This window comes from Mytilus californianus, unplaced genomic scaffold (genome assembly GCF_021869535.1).
Source record: "Mytilus californianus isolate M0D057914Y unplaced genomic scaffold, xbMytCali1.0.p SCAF_2, whole genome shotgun sequence".
Classification (NCBI taxonomy): Eukaryota; Metazoa; Mollusca; class Bivalvia; order Mytilida; family Mytilidae; genus Mytilus; species Mytilus californianus.
The window spans coordinates 80,748,130-80,767,388 of record NW_026262668.1 but is presented as its reverse complement, the minus strand read 5'-3'; the positions used below and the strand labels follow the sequence as shown (position 1 = coordinate 80,767,388).

Here is a 19,259-nt window from a genome sequence, read left to right as displayed (position 1 = left end):
GTAGCAATGATGTTTGATGGTGATTGGGTTAGTCAACCATAATTTGCAAAAAAAAAATTCACAAAAAAATAATATAATAATATCCTTAAAGACATTTACAGTATTTTGTAGAATTTTATTGATTTTTTTAACACTTTTTTTAGTTTTAGTACATGTTTACAGGTTTTGGAAAACACTTCAAGTAAAGAAAAGGCCCCAACATACACATGTCATTTCTGAAACAGTATTGCCGTGGCAAATAAAAATATAGAGGGTTAATTAGTTTGAATATAAACTGTTTTAAATATATTTAACAATTGATGATATGTGGAGTAGGGCATGACCTCTAGTGCCCATACAGCACTAAATCTACAGTCTACTTAAAAGATCTCAGAATACAAATGGTCAAGTGGATAGGATCTAAACAGATTGTGATAATATATTTAAACAATTTACCATTTCTAGGTGGGGCACAATTCTCAAGGACAAAACCTACTGGTATTGTGTACTGTGAAGGTCTTTTGAAATGACAATGAACATAAATGGTTCAGATGTGGGGATCTGAACAGTTTTCACGATATTAAACAATTAATGATATGAAAGGGGCAGGACATGTCTCCCAGGGACAAAACCAATGATTGACTAGAAAGGTCTCATCAAGGCAATTTAGAATATATAATGTTAAAAAGGTGGAGATCTGAAACATTTTTAAGATATTAAACAATTTTTATGAGGGTTGGAGCATGAGCCCCTCTTTGACCAATCCCTTAGGTGCACTGAAAAGGTCTTGTAAAGGAAACCAAGCCAGTATAGTTTTGAAAAAGTTACTTAAATCAAATATTTGACCTAGAGATCAGAGGTCAAGGTCAAATGTCATCTTCCATGGTACCAACACATCATTTTTAGGTGGTGAACCCATTTACCATCTGTAAAGGACTAAAAAAGTTGTTCTTGAAAAAAAATGACCTAAAAAAATAAACTATTTTCGTCAAAGGAGAAACATAGTTCTGATAAAAGAATTTAAATCTAACTAAATGTACAAAACTACAATTAATATGAAGAAAGTGGGTTTAGTTTCATTTCTTTCCAATGTAAACTGTAAGTGCGTTGACAAACCTCACCATATGTAATAAAATGCTCCGCTGGGGCGCAGCTTGATACGACCGCAGAGGTCGAACCCTGAACAGTTGGGGCAAGTATGGACACAACATTCAAGCTTGATACAGCACTGAATTTGGATTGTAATTAAATATTTGACACAGCATAGGTTTCTGAAACAGAATGAATGTGGTCTAAGAACTTAACAAGTTATTGTCTGGAAACTAGAAAAATGCTTGTTTTTTGGCCCCTTTTTGGCCCCAAATTCCTAAACGTTTTGGGCAATTACCCCCAAACTCAAACCCAGCTTTTCCTTTGTGATATGGAACCTTGCAGTTTAATTTCATAAAGATCCATACACTTACACACAAGTTATTGTCCTGAAACTAGAAAAATGCTGTTTTTTTTACCCCTTTATGGCCCTTAATTCCTAAAATTTTGAGGGAATTACCCCCAAAATCAATCCCAGCCTTCCCTTTGTGGTATGGTACCTTGAAGTACCACTTCAGAGAGATCCATACACTTGAACACAAGTTATTGTTTGGAAACTAGAAAATTGCTTATTTTTGGCCCCTTTTTCCTAAACGTTTTGGGCAATCACCCCCAATCTCAATCCCAGCTTTTCCTTTGTGATATGGAACCTTGTAGTACAATTTCATAAAAATCCATACACTTACACACAAGTTATTGTCATGAAACTAGAAAAATGCTTGTTTTTTGCCCCTTTTTGGCCCCTAATTCCTAAAATTTGGAGGCAATTACCCCCAACATCAATCCCAGCATTCCCTTTGTGATATGGAACCTTGTGGTACAATGTCAGAGAGATCCATACACTTACACACAAGTTATTGTCATGAAACTAGAAAAATGCTTGTTTTTTGCCCCTTTTTGGCCCCTAATTCCTAAAATGTGGAGGCAATTACCCCCGATATCAATCCCAGCATTCCCTTTGTGATATGGAACCTTGTGGTACAATGTCAGAGAGATCCATACACTAACACACAAGTTATGTCTGGAAGTTACAAAAATGCTTATTTTTGGCCCCTTTTTGGCCCCTTATTCATTAACTGTTGATACCATAACCCCCGAAATCAATCCCCACCTTCCTTTTGTGGTATTGAACCTTATGGTAAAATTTCATAGAGATCCATTCACTTAAACTAAAGTTAGAGTGCGAAAACCAATGTGTCTTCGGACGACGACGACGCCGGACGACAATGACGCCAACGTCATACCAATATACGACCACAAAATTTTTTTGAGGTCGTATAAAAATGGCAACATCCTTATTTTACTATGAAAAACCTATATTAACATGATTTAAAAAAAATGCACAGTTACAAGTGGTATGAGGTCTTTCTGTTAGGGTTAGATTCATCTATATGTATAGTGTGATTTCATTACTGACCAACTGATGGAGAGGACCCTTGTTTGGTCTTATATAATATTGGAGAGATATAACAAATCTTTCATACTCACATTAAATAAGGGTGATTCTGCAAAATCCCTGCCAATAAGGACAAGTCCTTCTCTGCTAAATTGTGTTGGAATGTCTCGTTTCAATTTCTTTGGCTCTTGAGCATCACAATCTAACCAAGCTGTAATCTCCTGACCTTGCACTACTATAGCAACTCGATGCCAACTGGAATAAACAAAATAAATGGATAACTAACAAGGAAAAAAACGGTACGACGGACAAGGGTAAACCTTAATACCCATCCGCTACAGCTGAGGCATACAAATGAAAGCAAACAATAAACATACTAACATACTCTCTTTATAATTTTAATTCTAAATAAGTTATGACCAGTCCTCATTATTACCCTTGATATATTTGTATACAAACTTACCTAATCAATCACTTTAAAACTTATACTGGCCTTTATCAAAAACTTTAACATGTAAACTCAGTAAATGTTTTCAAGTCAATCAACCATGACTGAGGAGGTAGGACGAAAACCCAATGAAAATGAGTTGTGCCAATGCTAGTACAACTGCATACCAAATTTCACTGACTTACTATTAGTGTTTCTTCTTACAATTTATCTAATCACAAACTTAAATATTTAGTCACAATTGTTGTTGCTGCTAGAAACAGCAGACCTACGTTTTGTTTCACAACTTTGTTGCAACCGAAACAAAACAAAAACAAGTAAAATTCTTAAATACTTAAATGGTTAGGTAGAGCAGAATGATTTTCTTACAATAGAAGATGGTCAAAAACTATTATATTGTAAAAAAATGTGGAAATCATCAATATTGCTATAGATTTGTATTAACATGATAGAATAGATAAGCACTTGAAAATTTCACTTAAATGATCAGTTCCAATGTATATAAGGTGAAAATAAATTAGTTGAACACTTCATAATATAAAGGGCACACCATCAAGGTGTGTGCTGATTTTTTTAAAACTTGAAATGTCTGGTCTGAAAATTTCGAGAGAGTGTATTTCACAAAATATATAACCTGGTTTTTCATCATTTTTTGGGGGATCAAATATGATTATTTATGCTTTAGAAAAATAAAAAATTATACAAGTATTGTCTTATAAAATTTAACATCTACACATTTGTTTTAATAATGATTAAAGAAGATGAAGTTCTCTAATGTCTATTAATATTACAGAAAGGAAAAGCTTTCATAATCTGAGATGTAAAACTTCATATTTTGTGCTTTATATATAACCTTTGGAGAAAAGTACATAAAATTAACCTTTAAAATTGATAATGAAGGTCAAAATGACTTAATTCTAGGGTTGTCTTTCATCACTTTGTTGGGCCAGGACATAACAATTATCAACTGCAGAGTCAGTTAGTCAAATTAAGTATGAAGTAATGCATCATCTTTCAAAAGATGGTTTCATATAAACTATACATACAAATGTATTGGTTTAATAAAAATGTCTAATGTCAAACCACTTCGATTTGAACAATTAGGAAACCTTACATAACAATCAATTACTGTTATTTTTATTCAGACTAATATAAACAAGTCAGGAGCTTGTAATTCAGTGGTTGTCTTTTGTTGCTGTATATCACATTTTTTTCCATTTATTGTTTTGTTCATAAATCAGGCTGTTAGTTTTCTTGTTAGAATTGTTTTATATTTGTCATTGCATAGCCTTTTATAGCTTGCTATGCGGTTAAGTTTTTCTGATTGTGACCTCAAGTTACTTACTTCTATGCCATTTGGTCTATGGTTAAGAGTTGTCTCATTGGCAATTATACCACATTTTCTTATTTATATATTATGAAAGTGTAGCTTTGTAAATGTGGTACACCCTTGACATCTGTGTCAAAAAAAAAGATCATTTGATGAACTTCAAACACTGGACCGGAGTGTGAATTTAGACACATATTGAGAAATTCAACATATGACAATAAAAGAATATGTATAATATGTCTCATAGCTATGTCAATTCATCCTTGATACACTGTGATGTTTAAATTGGTGAGAGATGGATAGATTGAAGACTATGACCCTAAAAACAATTTCTTACCTATCATCATTAGTGTTAAAGTTGAATCTAGCTGGCTTGTCATTTTTGATTGTGTTGTCACTATAGAGGAACATTGTCCGTGAACCAACATACAGACCAATGATTTCTCTAACCTCCTCCTGATTATAGATGGTCAACAAGGGAATTTTCAATTTTTTCTTCCCATCAGCAAGATCAACTTTTCCCTGTTTAAATGTGGTGATGATTGTGAATGTTTCTGAAATACCCTCTGTAATTATAATATAGATTTAACTGAAAATTTGTAATGACTAGTCCATTTCAATGAAATTCTTTCCACTACAAGTAAAAGGATCATTACATTAATCTAAACCTGATAAAAAACAGATTTAAAACCACTGCACTCTTAAGTTTCATCAAACAATCATGTTAAGTACTACAATATAGGGCATCTGGTTTTCTTCTTTATGGTTCATCAGTTTTAGAAAGATCTACCTTCTGCAATATATAAATTTATAACAGGAGAAGATAAGATTTATTCTTTTTGATAAGGTGAATGACTTTTCATATGAAATCTATAATGGTTCAAGACTGTCAGTTGATGCCAATTTACTGATTATGGTCTTTCCCATAATCAGTACAGTACATGCTGAAATAAAAACATTATAACAACAAAAGCAAATCTGTTTATTCATAATTTAAGCTTTATTCATGATGATGAAAGGGATAAAAAATGAATCAATAAAAAGAAACAAAAACCTATTTAATTATTAATCAATCTATACAATACTTTGTAATACCTGGAAATGCATCTTGTAACTGAAAGTTGAGCTCTTCACTGCCTGTAAGGGCATAAGCCACATCTCTACCTGGACACATGCCATCTTGGGTTCCTGATATTTTTGTTTCTATATTAGCTACCTTTAATAAATCTGTTGCACCTGGAAACAAAAGACAAAATTTGTTTTGTACAGCTTAAAAATATTGAAAGAACCTTTGTGAGCACGCTCACATACCCCAGGCCCCTATATTGTCACTGGGCAAACAAAATATCACCACATTAATGCCTGAATGCATAGACAATGAAAAATCGTCAATCAATCATTCAGAATTAGCTCGAGATATACCTATCTGATAAAATTGAGCTGACTGCTGATTGGTCACCTCTCCTACAGGGCACCAATTAAAATCCAGGATTCATGAAGAGATTTAGCTAGTTAGGAATTCAGGCCCTAGAAAGTAGGAGAAATCAATTACAGGGAGGGACTGAATTATTCGGATTATATTATCTATAAAGTTTCATGAAATTCTGTTGTGTGGTTTCAGAGAAGCTGGCCTTACAAAATGTTGCAGTAGTATATCATGAACAAATTCTAAGTTCAAAAGGGGCATACCTTTTAGGAAATAAATTTAATCAAAATTTTCCTGTCGATATGAACACGACTAGTTGTGATGACAAGAACAAAACTGACGGAATAAGTATCCCAAAATATCAAATAGCTGATGTACTTCCTTTACTTATGTTGTTAATTTCTATTTTTGTTAGCATCCATTTTCTTGGTTGAAGACATATTTGCTATTTTGAGGGTACCTAATTTCGTGATTTAATAATTTGCTCTTACCAATATAACTAAATATATTTTTCAAGAATAACTTATTTTTGTGGTTTCACACTGCCTTGGAAAATTGGAATCAAACAAATATTAATGAACCCATTTTATGAGAAAGACCATCAGGAAATCCTTAGTTATGCTATGCCAATAATTTCAGATCTCTTGAACCATCACATAGTTTTACTCCTCTTAGTTTGAAAAGAGAATGGTAGAAGCTCTGAATCTATTTCTAACTATATTATTTTGTATTCATGAAAACATGCAAACTCTTACACAAACTTATCCTCTGGATTTCAGTGTATCTCATTTTGTATGCATGTCATAAAATGGATCATTAAATGCAAATGAATATTTTTCATCTTGGGAAAAAATCACAAAAATATGAACAACTGCTTTCAGGTAACAATTACTTTATGCTCATGTGGTGCAATATCATGTTCAAAAGGTATATTTGAACACACGGCCTTAAATTGGTAACTGTTGAGCAGATTATGCTTGTGAACAAAATACTAACTAGGCAAAGTATAGAGTGGAACTGGTAAAAAGTCTGCATTAACCATCAATGAAGCTAAATAAGGGAGGGGGCACCCTGCCCCCAAAATCCACTTCTGATGTAAAATTGTTAAAAGAACAAGGTTATAAATACCCTGCAACGTCTGTTCTGTGATTTTTTTGTAAGTTGTTTTTCTGCTTTCTATCAATCTGATGAGTTAAGACTATTGCGACTGATTATTATAGTTTGTTCTTATGTTGTGCTGTAACACAACTGTCCCAGGTTAGGGGAGGGTTGAGCACTCACAAACATGTTTAACCCCATCACATTATTTATGTGCCTGTCCCAAGTCAGGAACCTGTGGTTCAGTGGTTGTCTTTGGTTCATGTCTGTCATATTTGTTTTTGGAAATTGTTTTGTTATAAATTAGGCAGTTAGTTTTCTCATTTGAATGGTTTCATATTTTTCATGTCAGGGCATTTTATAGCTGACTATAAGGTATGGGTTTTTCTTATTGTTGTAAGTACAGTTGCTTATTATTGCCTACATCCACTTCATTTGAACTTTGGTGGATAGTTAACTCATTGGCAATCATACCACATCTCCTTATTTTCATAATGAATGAATAAATATTTTAAATTAAAGTGCAACCTGAATTATAATAAACAATTATATTAAATATACAAGTGATTTTCAGCCAGCTAAATAGGCTTATGATGACTGTCATGATATGATACACATTATGTTTTCATATATATGATGGAATATAAAATTCTTATAGTTTTAACTCCAAATGTGGATACAAAAGCGGAATTGCAATCACTTTTATTATAATGCATGACTTTTGGTACTCTCATCTAAATATTAATCCTTCATGCATGTAAGTACACTTTAATGAACATGGAAGTACACTGCAGCTATGTAACAGTAAGTATGCTAATTAGCAGTCAAGTATAAGTATACTAATTAGCATGTAAGTACACTAATTAGCATGTTAGTACACTAATTAGCATGTAAGTACACTAATTAGCGTGCGAGCATTTTAATTAGCATGTGAGAACATTATTTAGCATGTAAGTATAAGTTTACAAATTTGCATGTAACTTTTAGAAGTGTTACTTATCACTTATCAGCAAAAAGTTCAGGTTTTGGCAATTAAACCAGAAAAAGAATGAAAGACAAGATAGTACAGCAATTCATTATGCTATTCAAAAGCAGTGATAAGTTATTAACACTTTCTCTCTATCTTCTATTATAATAAGTACCTTCAAACACAAAAATAAGTAAAATTTGTCAGTGAAGGCCAATAAATTCAAATATGCCATGGAGGTTGACTTTATACTTGAGGATCATATTTTGCTCATGATTTTTGTTATTTACAGTTTCTCTGTAGACTGTATCTACTTTAGTTACAGCAAAAAAGAACAAGACTTTTTTTTAAATTGTCTAAAAGAAGTAACATATGAGATTTTCAGCCTTCTAAAATTAATTGTATAATTCAGAAATTATTAGGTTTTCATTAATGTGAAAAATGCTACTGGTTGACTATTGCAATAATAAGAACTTGCATTCTGATATTTGATGCATATATCTGTATGCATCTCGCATTGATGTCCATTCTTCAAAAATCGCAATACTAAATGCATGCAATAATTTCTTAATTCACAGTATCTTATTTTGTTCATTATTTATGTTATTTACTACTACAGTTTCTGTAAAAATGGGTACAAATTGTTATTCAAATGCAACCATTTGACTGATAATTACAATCATGTTGACTTGTATGTAGGTCCTATTCTAATTGATCATTTTAAGCTATTTACAGTCTTTCTCTTTTTACTGTACGTTTCACAAAAAAAGAATTATCGTCACTCAAAGGCAACACCTATAAGGAGTCCATTGATAGTTTTGGTCTTGTTGACATATTTGAAGATCTGATTATGTCGATTCTTGTTGACATTCAGAACATTTCTGTCCTGCCAAATTTTATCAATCTGTAATATTTTTCAAGATAATTCAAAAATATAAGCATTTTACTCCCAAGTCTGATGATCCTTGGTTGCCATGTTGGTTGGCAGGCAGGATCATCAGACACATTTTTAAAACATACCTAAAGGATGAGTGTGCCCAAGTTTGGTTCCAATTGACCCAGTTGTTTCAGAGGAAATATTAATGCAAAAGTTATGAGTTGAATACAAAGATGGACAATATACAACAGACAGTGGTGAAAGCTCACACTGACCCTTTCTTGCTACTTCAAATAAACTGATGACACAGAGATGTGTACTCGTCTATAAATACTTTCCATAGCAAAATGCGAATCTTTAGATTACGTCAATTGGAAAACACACATAAATGTAAAAACGCAACATGGGAAAATTCAATTAGTTTCTGCAGTTTATTTGTTTGGTTTTTTTTTGTGGTTTTTAAATATTTAAAAAAAAAATGCCACTCAGGGTGAATAAGCTTCTACCAAGCTATAGTCCAAATAATAATACCGTCTTGAAAGGCTATTTTAATTTTTTGCTGTGACTTCACTAATTTGCAGTTTCAGAATCTAATGCATTCTGGGTAATATTTTCAAAAACCTTCACCAAAACAGTGATTTGTAATAAATGTCCTTAACAATGGAAATTTAACCAATAACGTAATGTTATTTTCATTTTGGGGAACGAACAATGAGATAATACCCATAGTCCTTTAGATTCTGAAAAGGCGAATTGAGAAATGCCTTCCAGGGGCGGATCCAGCCATTTTTAAAAGGGGGTGGGGGGTTCCAACCCTAGGATAAAGGGGGGTTCCAACAATATATCCCCATTCAAAAGCATTGATCATAAAAAAAAAGGGAGGTTCCATCCCCCGGAATACCTCCACCCCCTGGATCTGCCACTGCCTTCAGAAGCCGATTTATACACCAATCTCGAGTTGTTTTTTACGAAAGAACCTGAGGTCAATCGGCGTAAACGTAGGCTATTTCCCAAATTATATGTCTTTTCAACAAAAAGATCAGGGGCGGATCCAGGATTTTAGGATAGGAAGGGTGTGGGCGCGCAAACTTAAATCTTTTTTGAGGTAAAATTATCGAAAGATTCTTTATTAAGCTGAGGGCAACCCATGCTTTGCAAATTTTAGGGGGGCGCACGCCCGCCATGCCTCCGCCCCTAAATATGTATTTGAAGTATAAGTGCTATATTATTTGCCACAGACTTTTGCAATATTACTGTATTACATACGAGACGCAGGTGGTAAGAGAGCGGTATCAGGGACCGGAAATCTATTTTCTAACAAGAACATTGGTTACGGCTAATCGTGAAAATCCGGTTTGTTACACCACAGATAACTAACAGCAGAGACATATTATATACACATATGTGTATATATGTCTCTGCTAACAGGCACTCACAGTGCAGGCACTAGACTAGTCCCCGACAAAAATACATATGTACCTTATTTAATATTAAGACACGTTTCTGTGGTAATGCACGAAGCAAATGTCTACAAATATTTCATATGAAACCACGTGTTTTCAAAAAGAATATTTTGGAGGCATTATTGATTGGATTTTAATAAAATTGACTTCAATAGAAGCAGAATTGTCTTGAATACGTTTGGTCATAATTTTGTCTTCAGTTGTTTTTATTTTCTCCTGATGTGAACATGCACGATATTTTTTTTCACAATTTGAGTTGGCTGAAATCAGTATATGCGTCAAATTTCCGAACAGAAATCCGATATCACCAGAAAACAAATATAGGCTTATTCCAGACAATTCTGTTTTTATTGAGTTCTGGTTCATTAGAATCCAACCAGAACTGACCTCACAGTAGAAAAAATGTAGTTTTATATGAAATATGTGGCTCCAACATCGTCAGATCCGACCTGCGACTTCAGTGGGGGTTTGGCTGGCGACCTTGCGACCTGCATTCTCATTTAAAAGGCTATGTGGTCCTTGAGAATCTTCAATCCCGAGAAACAGAGTAGTTTAGACCTGTATTTTGCTTAAAAGTAACCTGAGGAAATTTTCAAATGTGACCTTGTGGTCTACTGGAGCCCCGCAAATTATATATATATATACCGTTGGTTTTCCCTTTTGAATGGTTTTACACTAGTAATTTTTTGGGGCCCTTTATAGCTTACTGTTCGGTGTGAGCCAAGGCTCCGTGTTGAAGACCGTACTGTGACCTATAATGGTTTACTTTTATAAATTTTGACTTGGATGGAGAGTTGTCTCATTGGCACTCATACCACATCTTCTTATATCTATATAACAAATTAAGACGACGAATACTTATTATTAACGCTGTAGTTTATCAAAATAAGTGGAATTTTTGGCATCGTCAAACCGACCGTGCGAGACCTTCATGAGACGTCAAGGTAGCGGGTGACCAAACAGCAATCTTGCGGTGTCCAGATACATGTGTACCATCTTTTCATCATTGAAATAGTGTCTATATGTCACTGGTTTACGGGCTACACAGTGACTTGAAGCGGCAATTATCCGTAGACCAAAGAATAAAGATATGTTAACAGTTACAGGTCACCGGGTACGGCTTTCAACAATGTGCAAAACTCGTACCGTATATTCAGCTATAGGCTTAAAAGGCCCCGTTATGATAAAATGTGAAACACTTCAAAAGAGAAAACCAACTGTCTGGTTTATACTAGCGATCACTTTGATTGTAATTGATCCGAATGATAGAAGTTTTATAGGTTAAGAGGGACATCTTTTTGAATGTCGATCTTTTCTTTTTACAATTTCCATTGGTAACCAAAATAAAATGCTTAATAGTCTAGAAGTTATTCAGTGTTCTCTTTCATTTTTGATAGCAGAAAATTTGGCCAGAAAAAGCCGGGCAGTATGTTTTGCCCCCACTTTAAAAAGGGACAATTGCTCCCCGGCTTATCACCGGCTCCTACGCCCCTGGAAATTTAAGAAGTTCATACAAATCTTAACTGTTATATTTTTATCATATGAAGCACAAACATCTTTGTTGAAATCAAACAAAGTTTAATTTTGGACCCTAAATTGGACCAACTTGAAAACGGCCCAAAATCAAAAATCTAAATACATTGATACAGCTCTAAATCTAGATTATGATTAAATATTTGACATGACACATCATAGGTTTCTGACACAGAATGAATGTGGTCAAAGAACTGAAAAAATTGAAATTGGACTTTTACCTATTATGGTCCAATATTCAAATCTAAATACACGGTTAGAATTAGCATATAAAAACCCTAAGATTCTAATTTTGATGAAATCAAACAAAAGTTTAATTTTGGACCCTTTGGCCCTCAAGATGGACCAATATGATAACAGGGCCCAAAATCCAAGATCTAAATACACGGTTAGATTCAGCATATTAAAGAACCCCATGTATTCAATTTTTGTTGAAATCAAACAAAGTTTAATTTTGGACCCTAAATTGGACCAACTTGAAAACGGCCCAAAATCAAAAATCTAAATACATTGATACAGCTCTAAATCTAGATTATGATTAAATATTTGACATGACACATTATAGGTTTCTGACACAGAATGAATGTGGTCAAAGAACTGAAAAAAATTGAAATTGGACTTTTACCTATTATGGTCCAATATTCAAATCTAAATACACGGTTAGAATTAGCATATAAAAGAACCCTAAGATTCTAATTTTGATGAAATCAAACAAAAGTTTAATTTTGGACCCTTTGGCCCTCAAGATGGACCAATATGATAACAGGGCCCAAAATCCAAGATCTAAATACACGGTTAGATTCAGCATATTAAAGAACCCCATGTATTCAATTTTTGTTGAAATCAAACAAAGTTTAATTTTGGACCCTGAATTGGACCAACTTGAAAACGGCCCAAAATCAAAAATCTAAATACATTGATACAGCTCTAAATCTAGATTATGATTAAATATTTGACATGACACATCATAGGTTTCTGACACAGAATGAATGTGGTCAAAGAACTGAAAAAATTGAAATTGGACTTTTACCTATTATGGTCCAATATTCAAATCTAAATACACGGTTAGAATTAGCATATAAAAGAACCCTAAGATTCTAATTTTGATGAAATCAAACAAAAGTTTAATTTTGGACCCTTTGGCCCTCAAGATGGACCAATATGATAACAGGGCCCAAAATCCAAGATCTAAATACACGGTTAGATTCAGCATATAAAAGAACCCCATGTATTCAATTTTTGTTGAAATCAAACAAAGTTTAATTTTGGACCCTAAATTGGACCAACTTGAAAACGGCCCAAAATCAAAAATCTAATTACATTGATACAGCTCTAAATCTAGATTATGATTAAATATTTGACATGACACATCATAGGTTTCTGACACAGAATGAATGTGGTCAAAGAACTGAAAAAATTGAAATTGGACTTTTACCTATTATGGTCCAATATCCAAAATCTAAATACACGGTTAGAATCAGCATATCAAAGAACCCTAAGATTTTAATTTTGATGAAATCAAACAAAAGTTTAATTTTGGACCCTTTGGCCCTCAAGGTGGACCAATATGATAACAGGGCCAAAAATCCAAAATCTAAATACACGGTTAAATTCAGCATATCAAAGAACCCCTTGAATTGATTTTTTGTTAAAATCAAACTAAGTTAAATGTTTGACCCTTTGGACTTTAATGTAGACCATTTTGAAAACCGGTCCCAAAATCCAAAATCTAAATACACGGTTAGATTCAGCATATCAAAGAACCCAAACAATTTTTTTTAAAAATCAAACAAAGTTTAATTTTGGAACCTTTGGACCTTAATGTGGACCAATTTGAAAACAGGCCCCATAATTAAAATTTCCAAATACATGGTAAGATTCAGCATATAAAAGAACACTAATGATTTAATTTTTGATGAAATCAAACAAAGTTTAATTTTGGACCCTTTGGACCTTAATATGGACCAATTCAAAAACAGGGCCCAAAATCCAAATTCTAAATACACGGTTAGATTCAGCATAATAAAGAACCCCAAGAATTCAAGACTTTGAATTAAACCCCATTGAAATTGGTCAAGAAATAAGCAAAGTATTACAAAAGTATTGTTTTTGGCCCCTTTTTCATAAACCGTTTGTGTCATATCCCCCAAAATCAATCCCAACCTTCCTTTTATGATATAAAACCTTGTGGTACAATTTCATGGCAATCCATAGACTTATACGCAAGTTACTGTCCAGAAACCAGAAAATCCTATATTTTTTGCCCCTTTTCGGCCCCTTATTCCTACTCGGTTTGGGTCATGACCCCCAAAATCAATCCCAACCTTCCTTTTGAGGTATAGAACCTTGTGGTTAAGTTTCATAGAAATCCATACACGTATACACAAGTTATTGCCTTGAAATAAGAAAAATGCTTGTTTTGGCCTATTTTTGGCCCCTATTGCTAATGCCTAAACAGCTAAAACAATAACCCCCAAAATCAATCCCAACCTTTCTAATGGGGTATGGAACCTTGTGCTTCAATTACATAGAGATCCATACACTTATACTGAAGTTATTGTCTGAAAACCAAAATTTATTCTGACGACGACCAAAACATCGCCATAACATAATACGAACGCAAAAATGTTGTGGTCGTATAAAAAATTGAAGATGAGATTTATTTTGTAATTCAAAATGTTTAAATAATATTCTTAACTCTAGACACCCTTAAGCAGTTTCCTGATATGGGAAAGGAAGTAAGGTTGGGTGTCCATTAGACAAAATTCCAATAAAATAACCAATGTTTCAAATGAGCCATGCCTTTATCGTTATCATTCATCTGAACTGTTTTTGGAAGGACTTCAGTACAAGCTCCTTAAAGTGTGATTACACATCTTTTTATTACATGCCGGGTACTCATTTCACTTTGATTGAAAGATTATGTTATGTCTTCGTGGTTATTAATCACTACCTTATATATTCTCAACATCGTGACTCCTGAAAAAACCACAAAATTCAAAAAATGTACATTTTTGCCACTGTCTATTGAATTTGATGTATCTAATGGTAAACAAATGTTTCATAAGTTAATTGATACCACGTTACACTTCCAAAAAGTGCTGTATAAGCAGTTAAACTGTGTGAACAAACCCAAGCACTCGTAAATCAATTTATGTTATAATAAAATAGGCGAGACATATCCCATGCCTCACGTGTTTCCATGCTGTGCACGTATATGTTTTAATCTTCACACTTATATTGAATATATCACTTTATCAAGATTACTCTCGTGATGCAAGTATACGTGGCAAACAAAACATTTCTTCAGCTTTTCTTAAAGAGTCGATCACAAGCTCGAGATCACAAGTTACATTGATTGATCTGGGAGATTGACCAACGACTACACATTCAGGATAAATCATTAACAAAAAAATGTTTTGTAACGAGGTCATTGTACTGCTGGTTGTTGGCGCTCCACAGATTTAGTTTTTAGGCGTAGCTTTTAAATGTAGTTTTGTATATATTTTTTAATCTATCACCGAAAAATATTTGTGCGATTGTCTGGAATAACTTTTTTTGTTATAACAGCAGAAACATAAGGGAAAAAATGAAGCCGGCTGTTTGTCTTGACAGTGATGGAATGAATTGCGCTAAATATTGGAAGTTTTTTTCTTTTGTTACGTTTTTTTCTTTTGTTACGTTTTTTTCTTCTTCTTCAATTATAATGGATGCCATTCGAATCTTATATGAATTAATGTTTTAGGTTGCAATACGTAGAACGACGCGAAGTTTGGGCAATAAGTTCACTAAGAAAAGAAGTACAATTTTCATAATTTGCATAATCAATTTCATGAAATACTATCATATGTATGCTTAGATAGCTTTTACAAAAATGGAAAAGGTAAAAAGAACCAAACAAGTTTTCTTCAAAAGAAAGAAATGCAAAATAAAGTATGCATACTAAAACTTACCAGATGGAAACGGTACAACGGCTCCTAAAACTGATGGAATTATACAAAGAATTGAAATAAAAACTATTTCCATGTTTGGCGATAATATCAATGAACTCCGCTTTAAGAAACTGGAAGCGGAATAACTATATGAATGTAAAGATTTTCGCATAGTCCCGGACACAATCCCTGTCATATGATTTTCAGGAATAAAACTTTTGCCTTTTTCTTCGTCTTAAATCATTTCAGGATCTTTCCATTCAGCTTAAAGCCTGTCAAAGGCTCGTCCGGTGTCCTTTCCTGCTTTCTGCCGCTTTTAAGCGACTACCGACTCTCTTCTCCTGTTTAAAAAAAGCAGGAGCGAGCTAGCAGTAGTGCCTCAAAATGGCGGAAGGTTTGAATTGCAGACTACTTGACACGTTTAAATTTTTTGATGACGTAGCTCTCTAACTGCAACAATTTTCTGTAACAGAGAGAGTAAGCGAGGAATTAGGTAGCTGAGAAAAAAGATAAAACACCACAGTCTGTGAGATCTTTATCGAACTTTGACCCTCTCTGTATGATTTGCAGACACCGTGAAGAAGTATCGTTTTCTCTTGTAAAACATCTTGATTACTGCCTAGTTTTTCTGCTACATAACAAATTTCTTTAGATTACTTATAATTGCACACATTGTAAAATAAAAGTATGTAAATGTATGTCAAGAAAATTACAAATATAGTTTGGGATATAGCACAAGTTTCGACACAGCTTATTGAAGTGCTATTTTCATGGGACATTAATTGTGTCTCAGCTAAAAGGTTTTTGAAAGCAAATACATTCTAGCCATGTACAAAATCGGGGGCTATCAATATTTTTAGTGGATTTATTTTGACACATTAGGACAAATTTAACTCTAATGACAAACAGTTCATCTCAGAAAACACCAGATGGACATGGGATATAGTTTCCATGCATTGTATGTCAAAGACGTGTCATTAAAAAAATACAACCTTTAAGAAACTATACCATACACGTTCACATAATTTATCAAAGTCGTGTATTCTGGGTGTCTCTTGGTAGCATACTGGCCTCGACTGCGGGAGTCGTGGCTTCGATCCGCTAGCATATCAAAACATTTTACTGCTTCTGCGCTAGGCTCAAAACATCTTAGGGTCACAGCAAAGACTAGTTGGCTTGGAGCTCGACGTGTACGCGTTGTATATTGATATATGCATATCATGCGATTATCCTGAATAAACATGTTATAGTTGCCGTTGGACTTCAATCATCGACCCACCAAAGGCGCATACATGTTACAATGAAAATGCCTTGTGGAACAAGATGTGTAAAATAAACTTTACTTTATTTACAAAAAAAAAATACCAGTACATGAAATCCTTTTATTTTTTTTTTATATTATTTGTTACTTTTAAAACCGACCGTTGGTGTACATTTTGCTTCATTCATTTCATTTATATAGTTATATATAGTTATAGTAGTGTATTCTAGCAGGAACATATATATTGACATATACTGTTCCCAGATTCTAGCTAGGAGGCATACAGTATCGTGCATGCTTTATAGAAGGACCACTAGAGGTCACTCAAATTGTGACCTAAGTATGCCTGAATTAGGGGCGTATTTGTTGTCTCTAAACTGGTTTCGGTTTGACACACCTCTATTTGTTCTTTCAAACCTGTTACGAACTAGTTCGAAACCTGAACTGGTTTTACATTTGTTTCTAAAAACCCAAACTCTGTCAAAATGTCACAATCGGGAATAGGACATACACAATCGGCTAAATTACAGATTAAACGACTATACTGGTATCATTAGATCTAAAATCACGAGAACATGTCGCTAGTATGTTCAGGCACCAACACATTGTATCGATCATCCGATTTGTGATTGTGACTTATGTAGTGTCGATTTCAGTCGTTCTTCCTCATATCTCTTTTGGAGCAGTTTTTGTGTGATGAGCACACCCCTGTTAATGAAGTCAGTATATTGTGAACATGCACGAGCGTAACGAATTAACTGAGATATGTCAACGCCATACCACGGAGCAGAGGGTATCTTACTGCTGAGAAATGGGAAGTTGGAAATTGGAAAGATTTATAGTTGGAAGTCGTCAATATCGAGGGAAAGATCAAGGTCTGAAGGAGGTCTACTTTTGGTAGTATCATTTATCTCAAGTTCACTAGGATATATGAGATGTAAGCACTCATTGAAATGTAGGTTATTAAGTGACAGATCATCATCAATATATCTGAAAGTGATATTAAAGAACTTTACAAGACACTTTTTCTTTTTGTCTTTAAGAAGGATCTCTATGAATTCTGCTTCATATGAATACAAAACCAAGTCGGCCAGTAGTGGTGCACAGTTAGTACCAATTGTAACACCGATTGTCGCTAAACTATCAATCTACCAAACAACAACAAAAATGTTGTCAATCAAAAAGTCCAGTATTTTGATATCATCTTCGGAGTATTTGTTGTTGGAATCAGTGTGGTTCTTCGCAAATTAAACCTGTGTGTGCATCTTCAAATACCAACCTTGCTTAATACAACGATGAAGCACATTTAATGGGCATTACTAACATCAGATTAGATGCCCTCAAAGGCGAAAATGTCACAATCGATCTGTTTTAGTCGGTAATGAGATGACATTTTTGCTGCATGAATGAGGCAATCCAGCTTTACTTTTCAGAATGAATAAGGCAATCCAGCTTCACTTTTCAGAATGAATAAGGCATCCAGCTTTAATTTTCTCAATTAATAAGGCAATCCAGCTTTACTTTTCTGTATGAATAAGGCAATCCAGCTTTACTTTCTGAATGAATAAGGCAATCCAGCTTTACTTTTCTGAATGAATAAGGCAATCAAGCTTTACTTTCTGAATGAATAAGGCAATCCAGCTTTACTTTCTGAATGAATAAGGCAATCCAGCTTTACTTTTCTGTATCAATAAGGCAATCCAGCTTTACTTTCTGAATTAATAAGGCAATCCAGCTTTACTTTTCTGAATGAATAAGGCAATCAAGCTTTACTTTCTGAATAAATAAGGCAATCCAGCTTTACTTTTCTGTATGAATAAGGCAATCCAGCTTTACTTTCTAAATGAATAAAGCAATCCAGCTTTACTTTTCTGAATGAATAAGGCAATCAAGCTTAACTTTCTGAATAAATAAGGCAATACAGCTTTACTTTTCTGAATGAATAAGGCAACCAAGCTTTACTTTGCTGCATATATACTCTCACCCGCGTTTTGTAAACGCCAATAATCACGTCATTGTAGAGTGTCAATAACAATACTGGTGTATATGTTTTTGCTGCTACAACAAATTATGCGGATGTAGTTTACAGTTTATCGAACTGTTTTTCCAGTCATTTTACACCATACAAATGTAAATTGGATTAAACAATGCTTGCATGATTAATAGTAATGTCCATTTATCATGTTTTATTTATCATATTTGTTTTATTTATCTTGTTCGCAATAGAAAGACATCAGTAAAAAATGGTGAATTTCCATAACCCAGTGGCGGATCCAGAGGGGGGTTCCGGGGGTTGGAACCCCCCCCCCCCTTTTTTTCTTAACGATCAATGCATTTGAATGGGGACATATAGTTGGAACCCCCCCCCCCCCCTTTATCCTGGGTTGGGAACCCCCTTTTAAAAATGGCTGTATCCGCCCCTGTAACCTGTACCCTTTTTGTAGTCCTTTACGCAGAGAA

The 19,259-nt window shown here is 34.0% G+C and overlaps 1 protein-coding gene across 2 annotated transcripts in view; it reads right to left on the bottom strand.

Moving 5' to 3' along the window:
* Window positions 1-16,000, bottom strand: part of LOC127728272 (collagen alpha-1(I) chain-like) — a 156,644-nt gene extending 140,644 nt beyond the window's left edge. For both annotated transcript variants that reach the window (XM_052235556.1, XM_052235557.1), the window contains exons 1-4: window positions 15,560-16,000; window positions 5,338-5,478; window positions 4,580-4,808; window positions 2,557-2,719 (exon numbers count right to left, since the gene is read on the bottom strand). In XM_052235556.1, the coding sequence (XP_052091516.1) occupies window positions 2,557-2,719; window positions 4,580-4,808; window positions 5,338-5,478; window positions 15,560-15,734 (708 nt within the window). In that variant the 5' untranslated portion in view covers window positions 15,735-16,000. The remainder of the gene's footprint in view (window positions 1-2,556; window positions 2,720-4,579; window positions 4,809-5,337; window positions 5,479-15,559) is intronic.
* Between the last annotated feature and the right edge of the window lie 3,259 nt (window positions 16,001-19,259).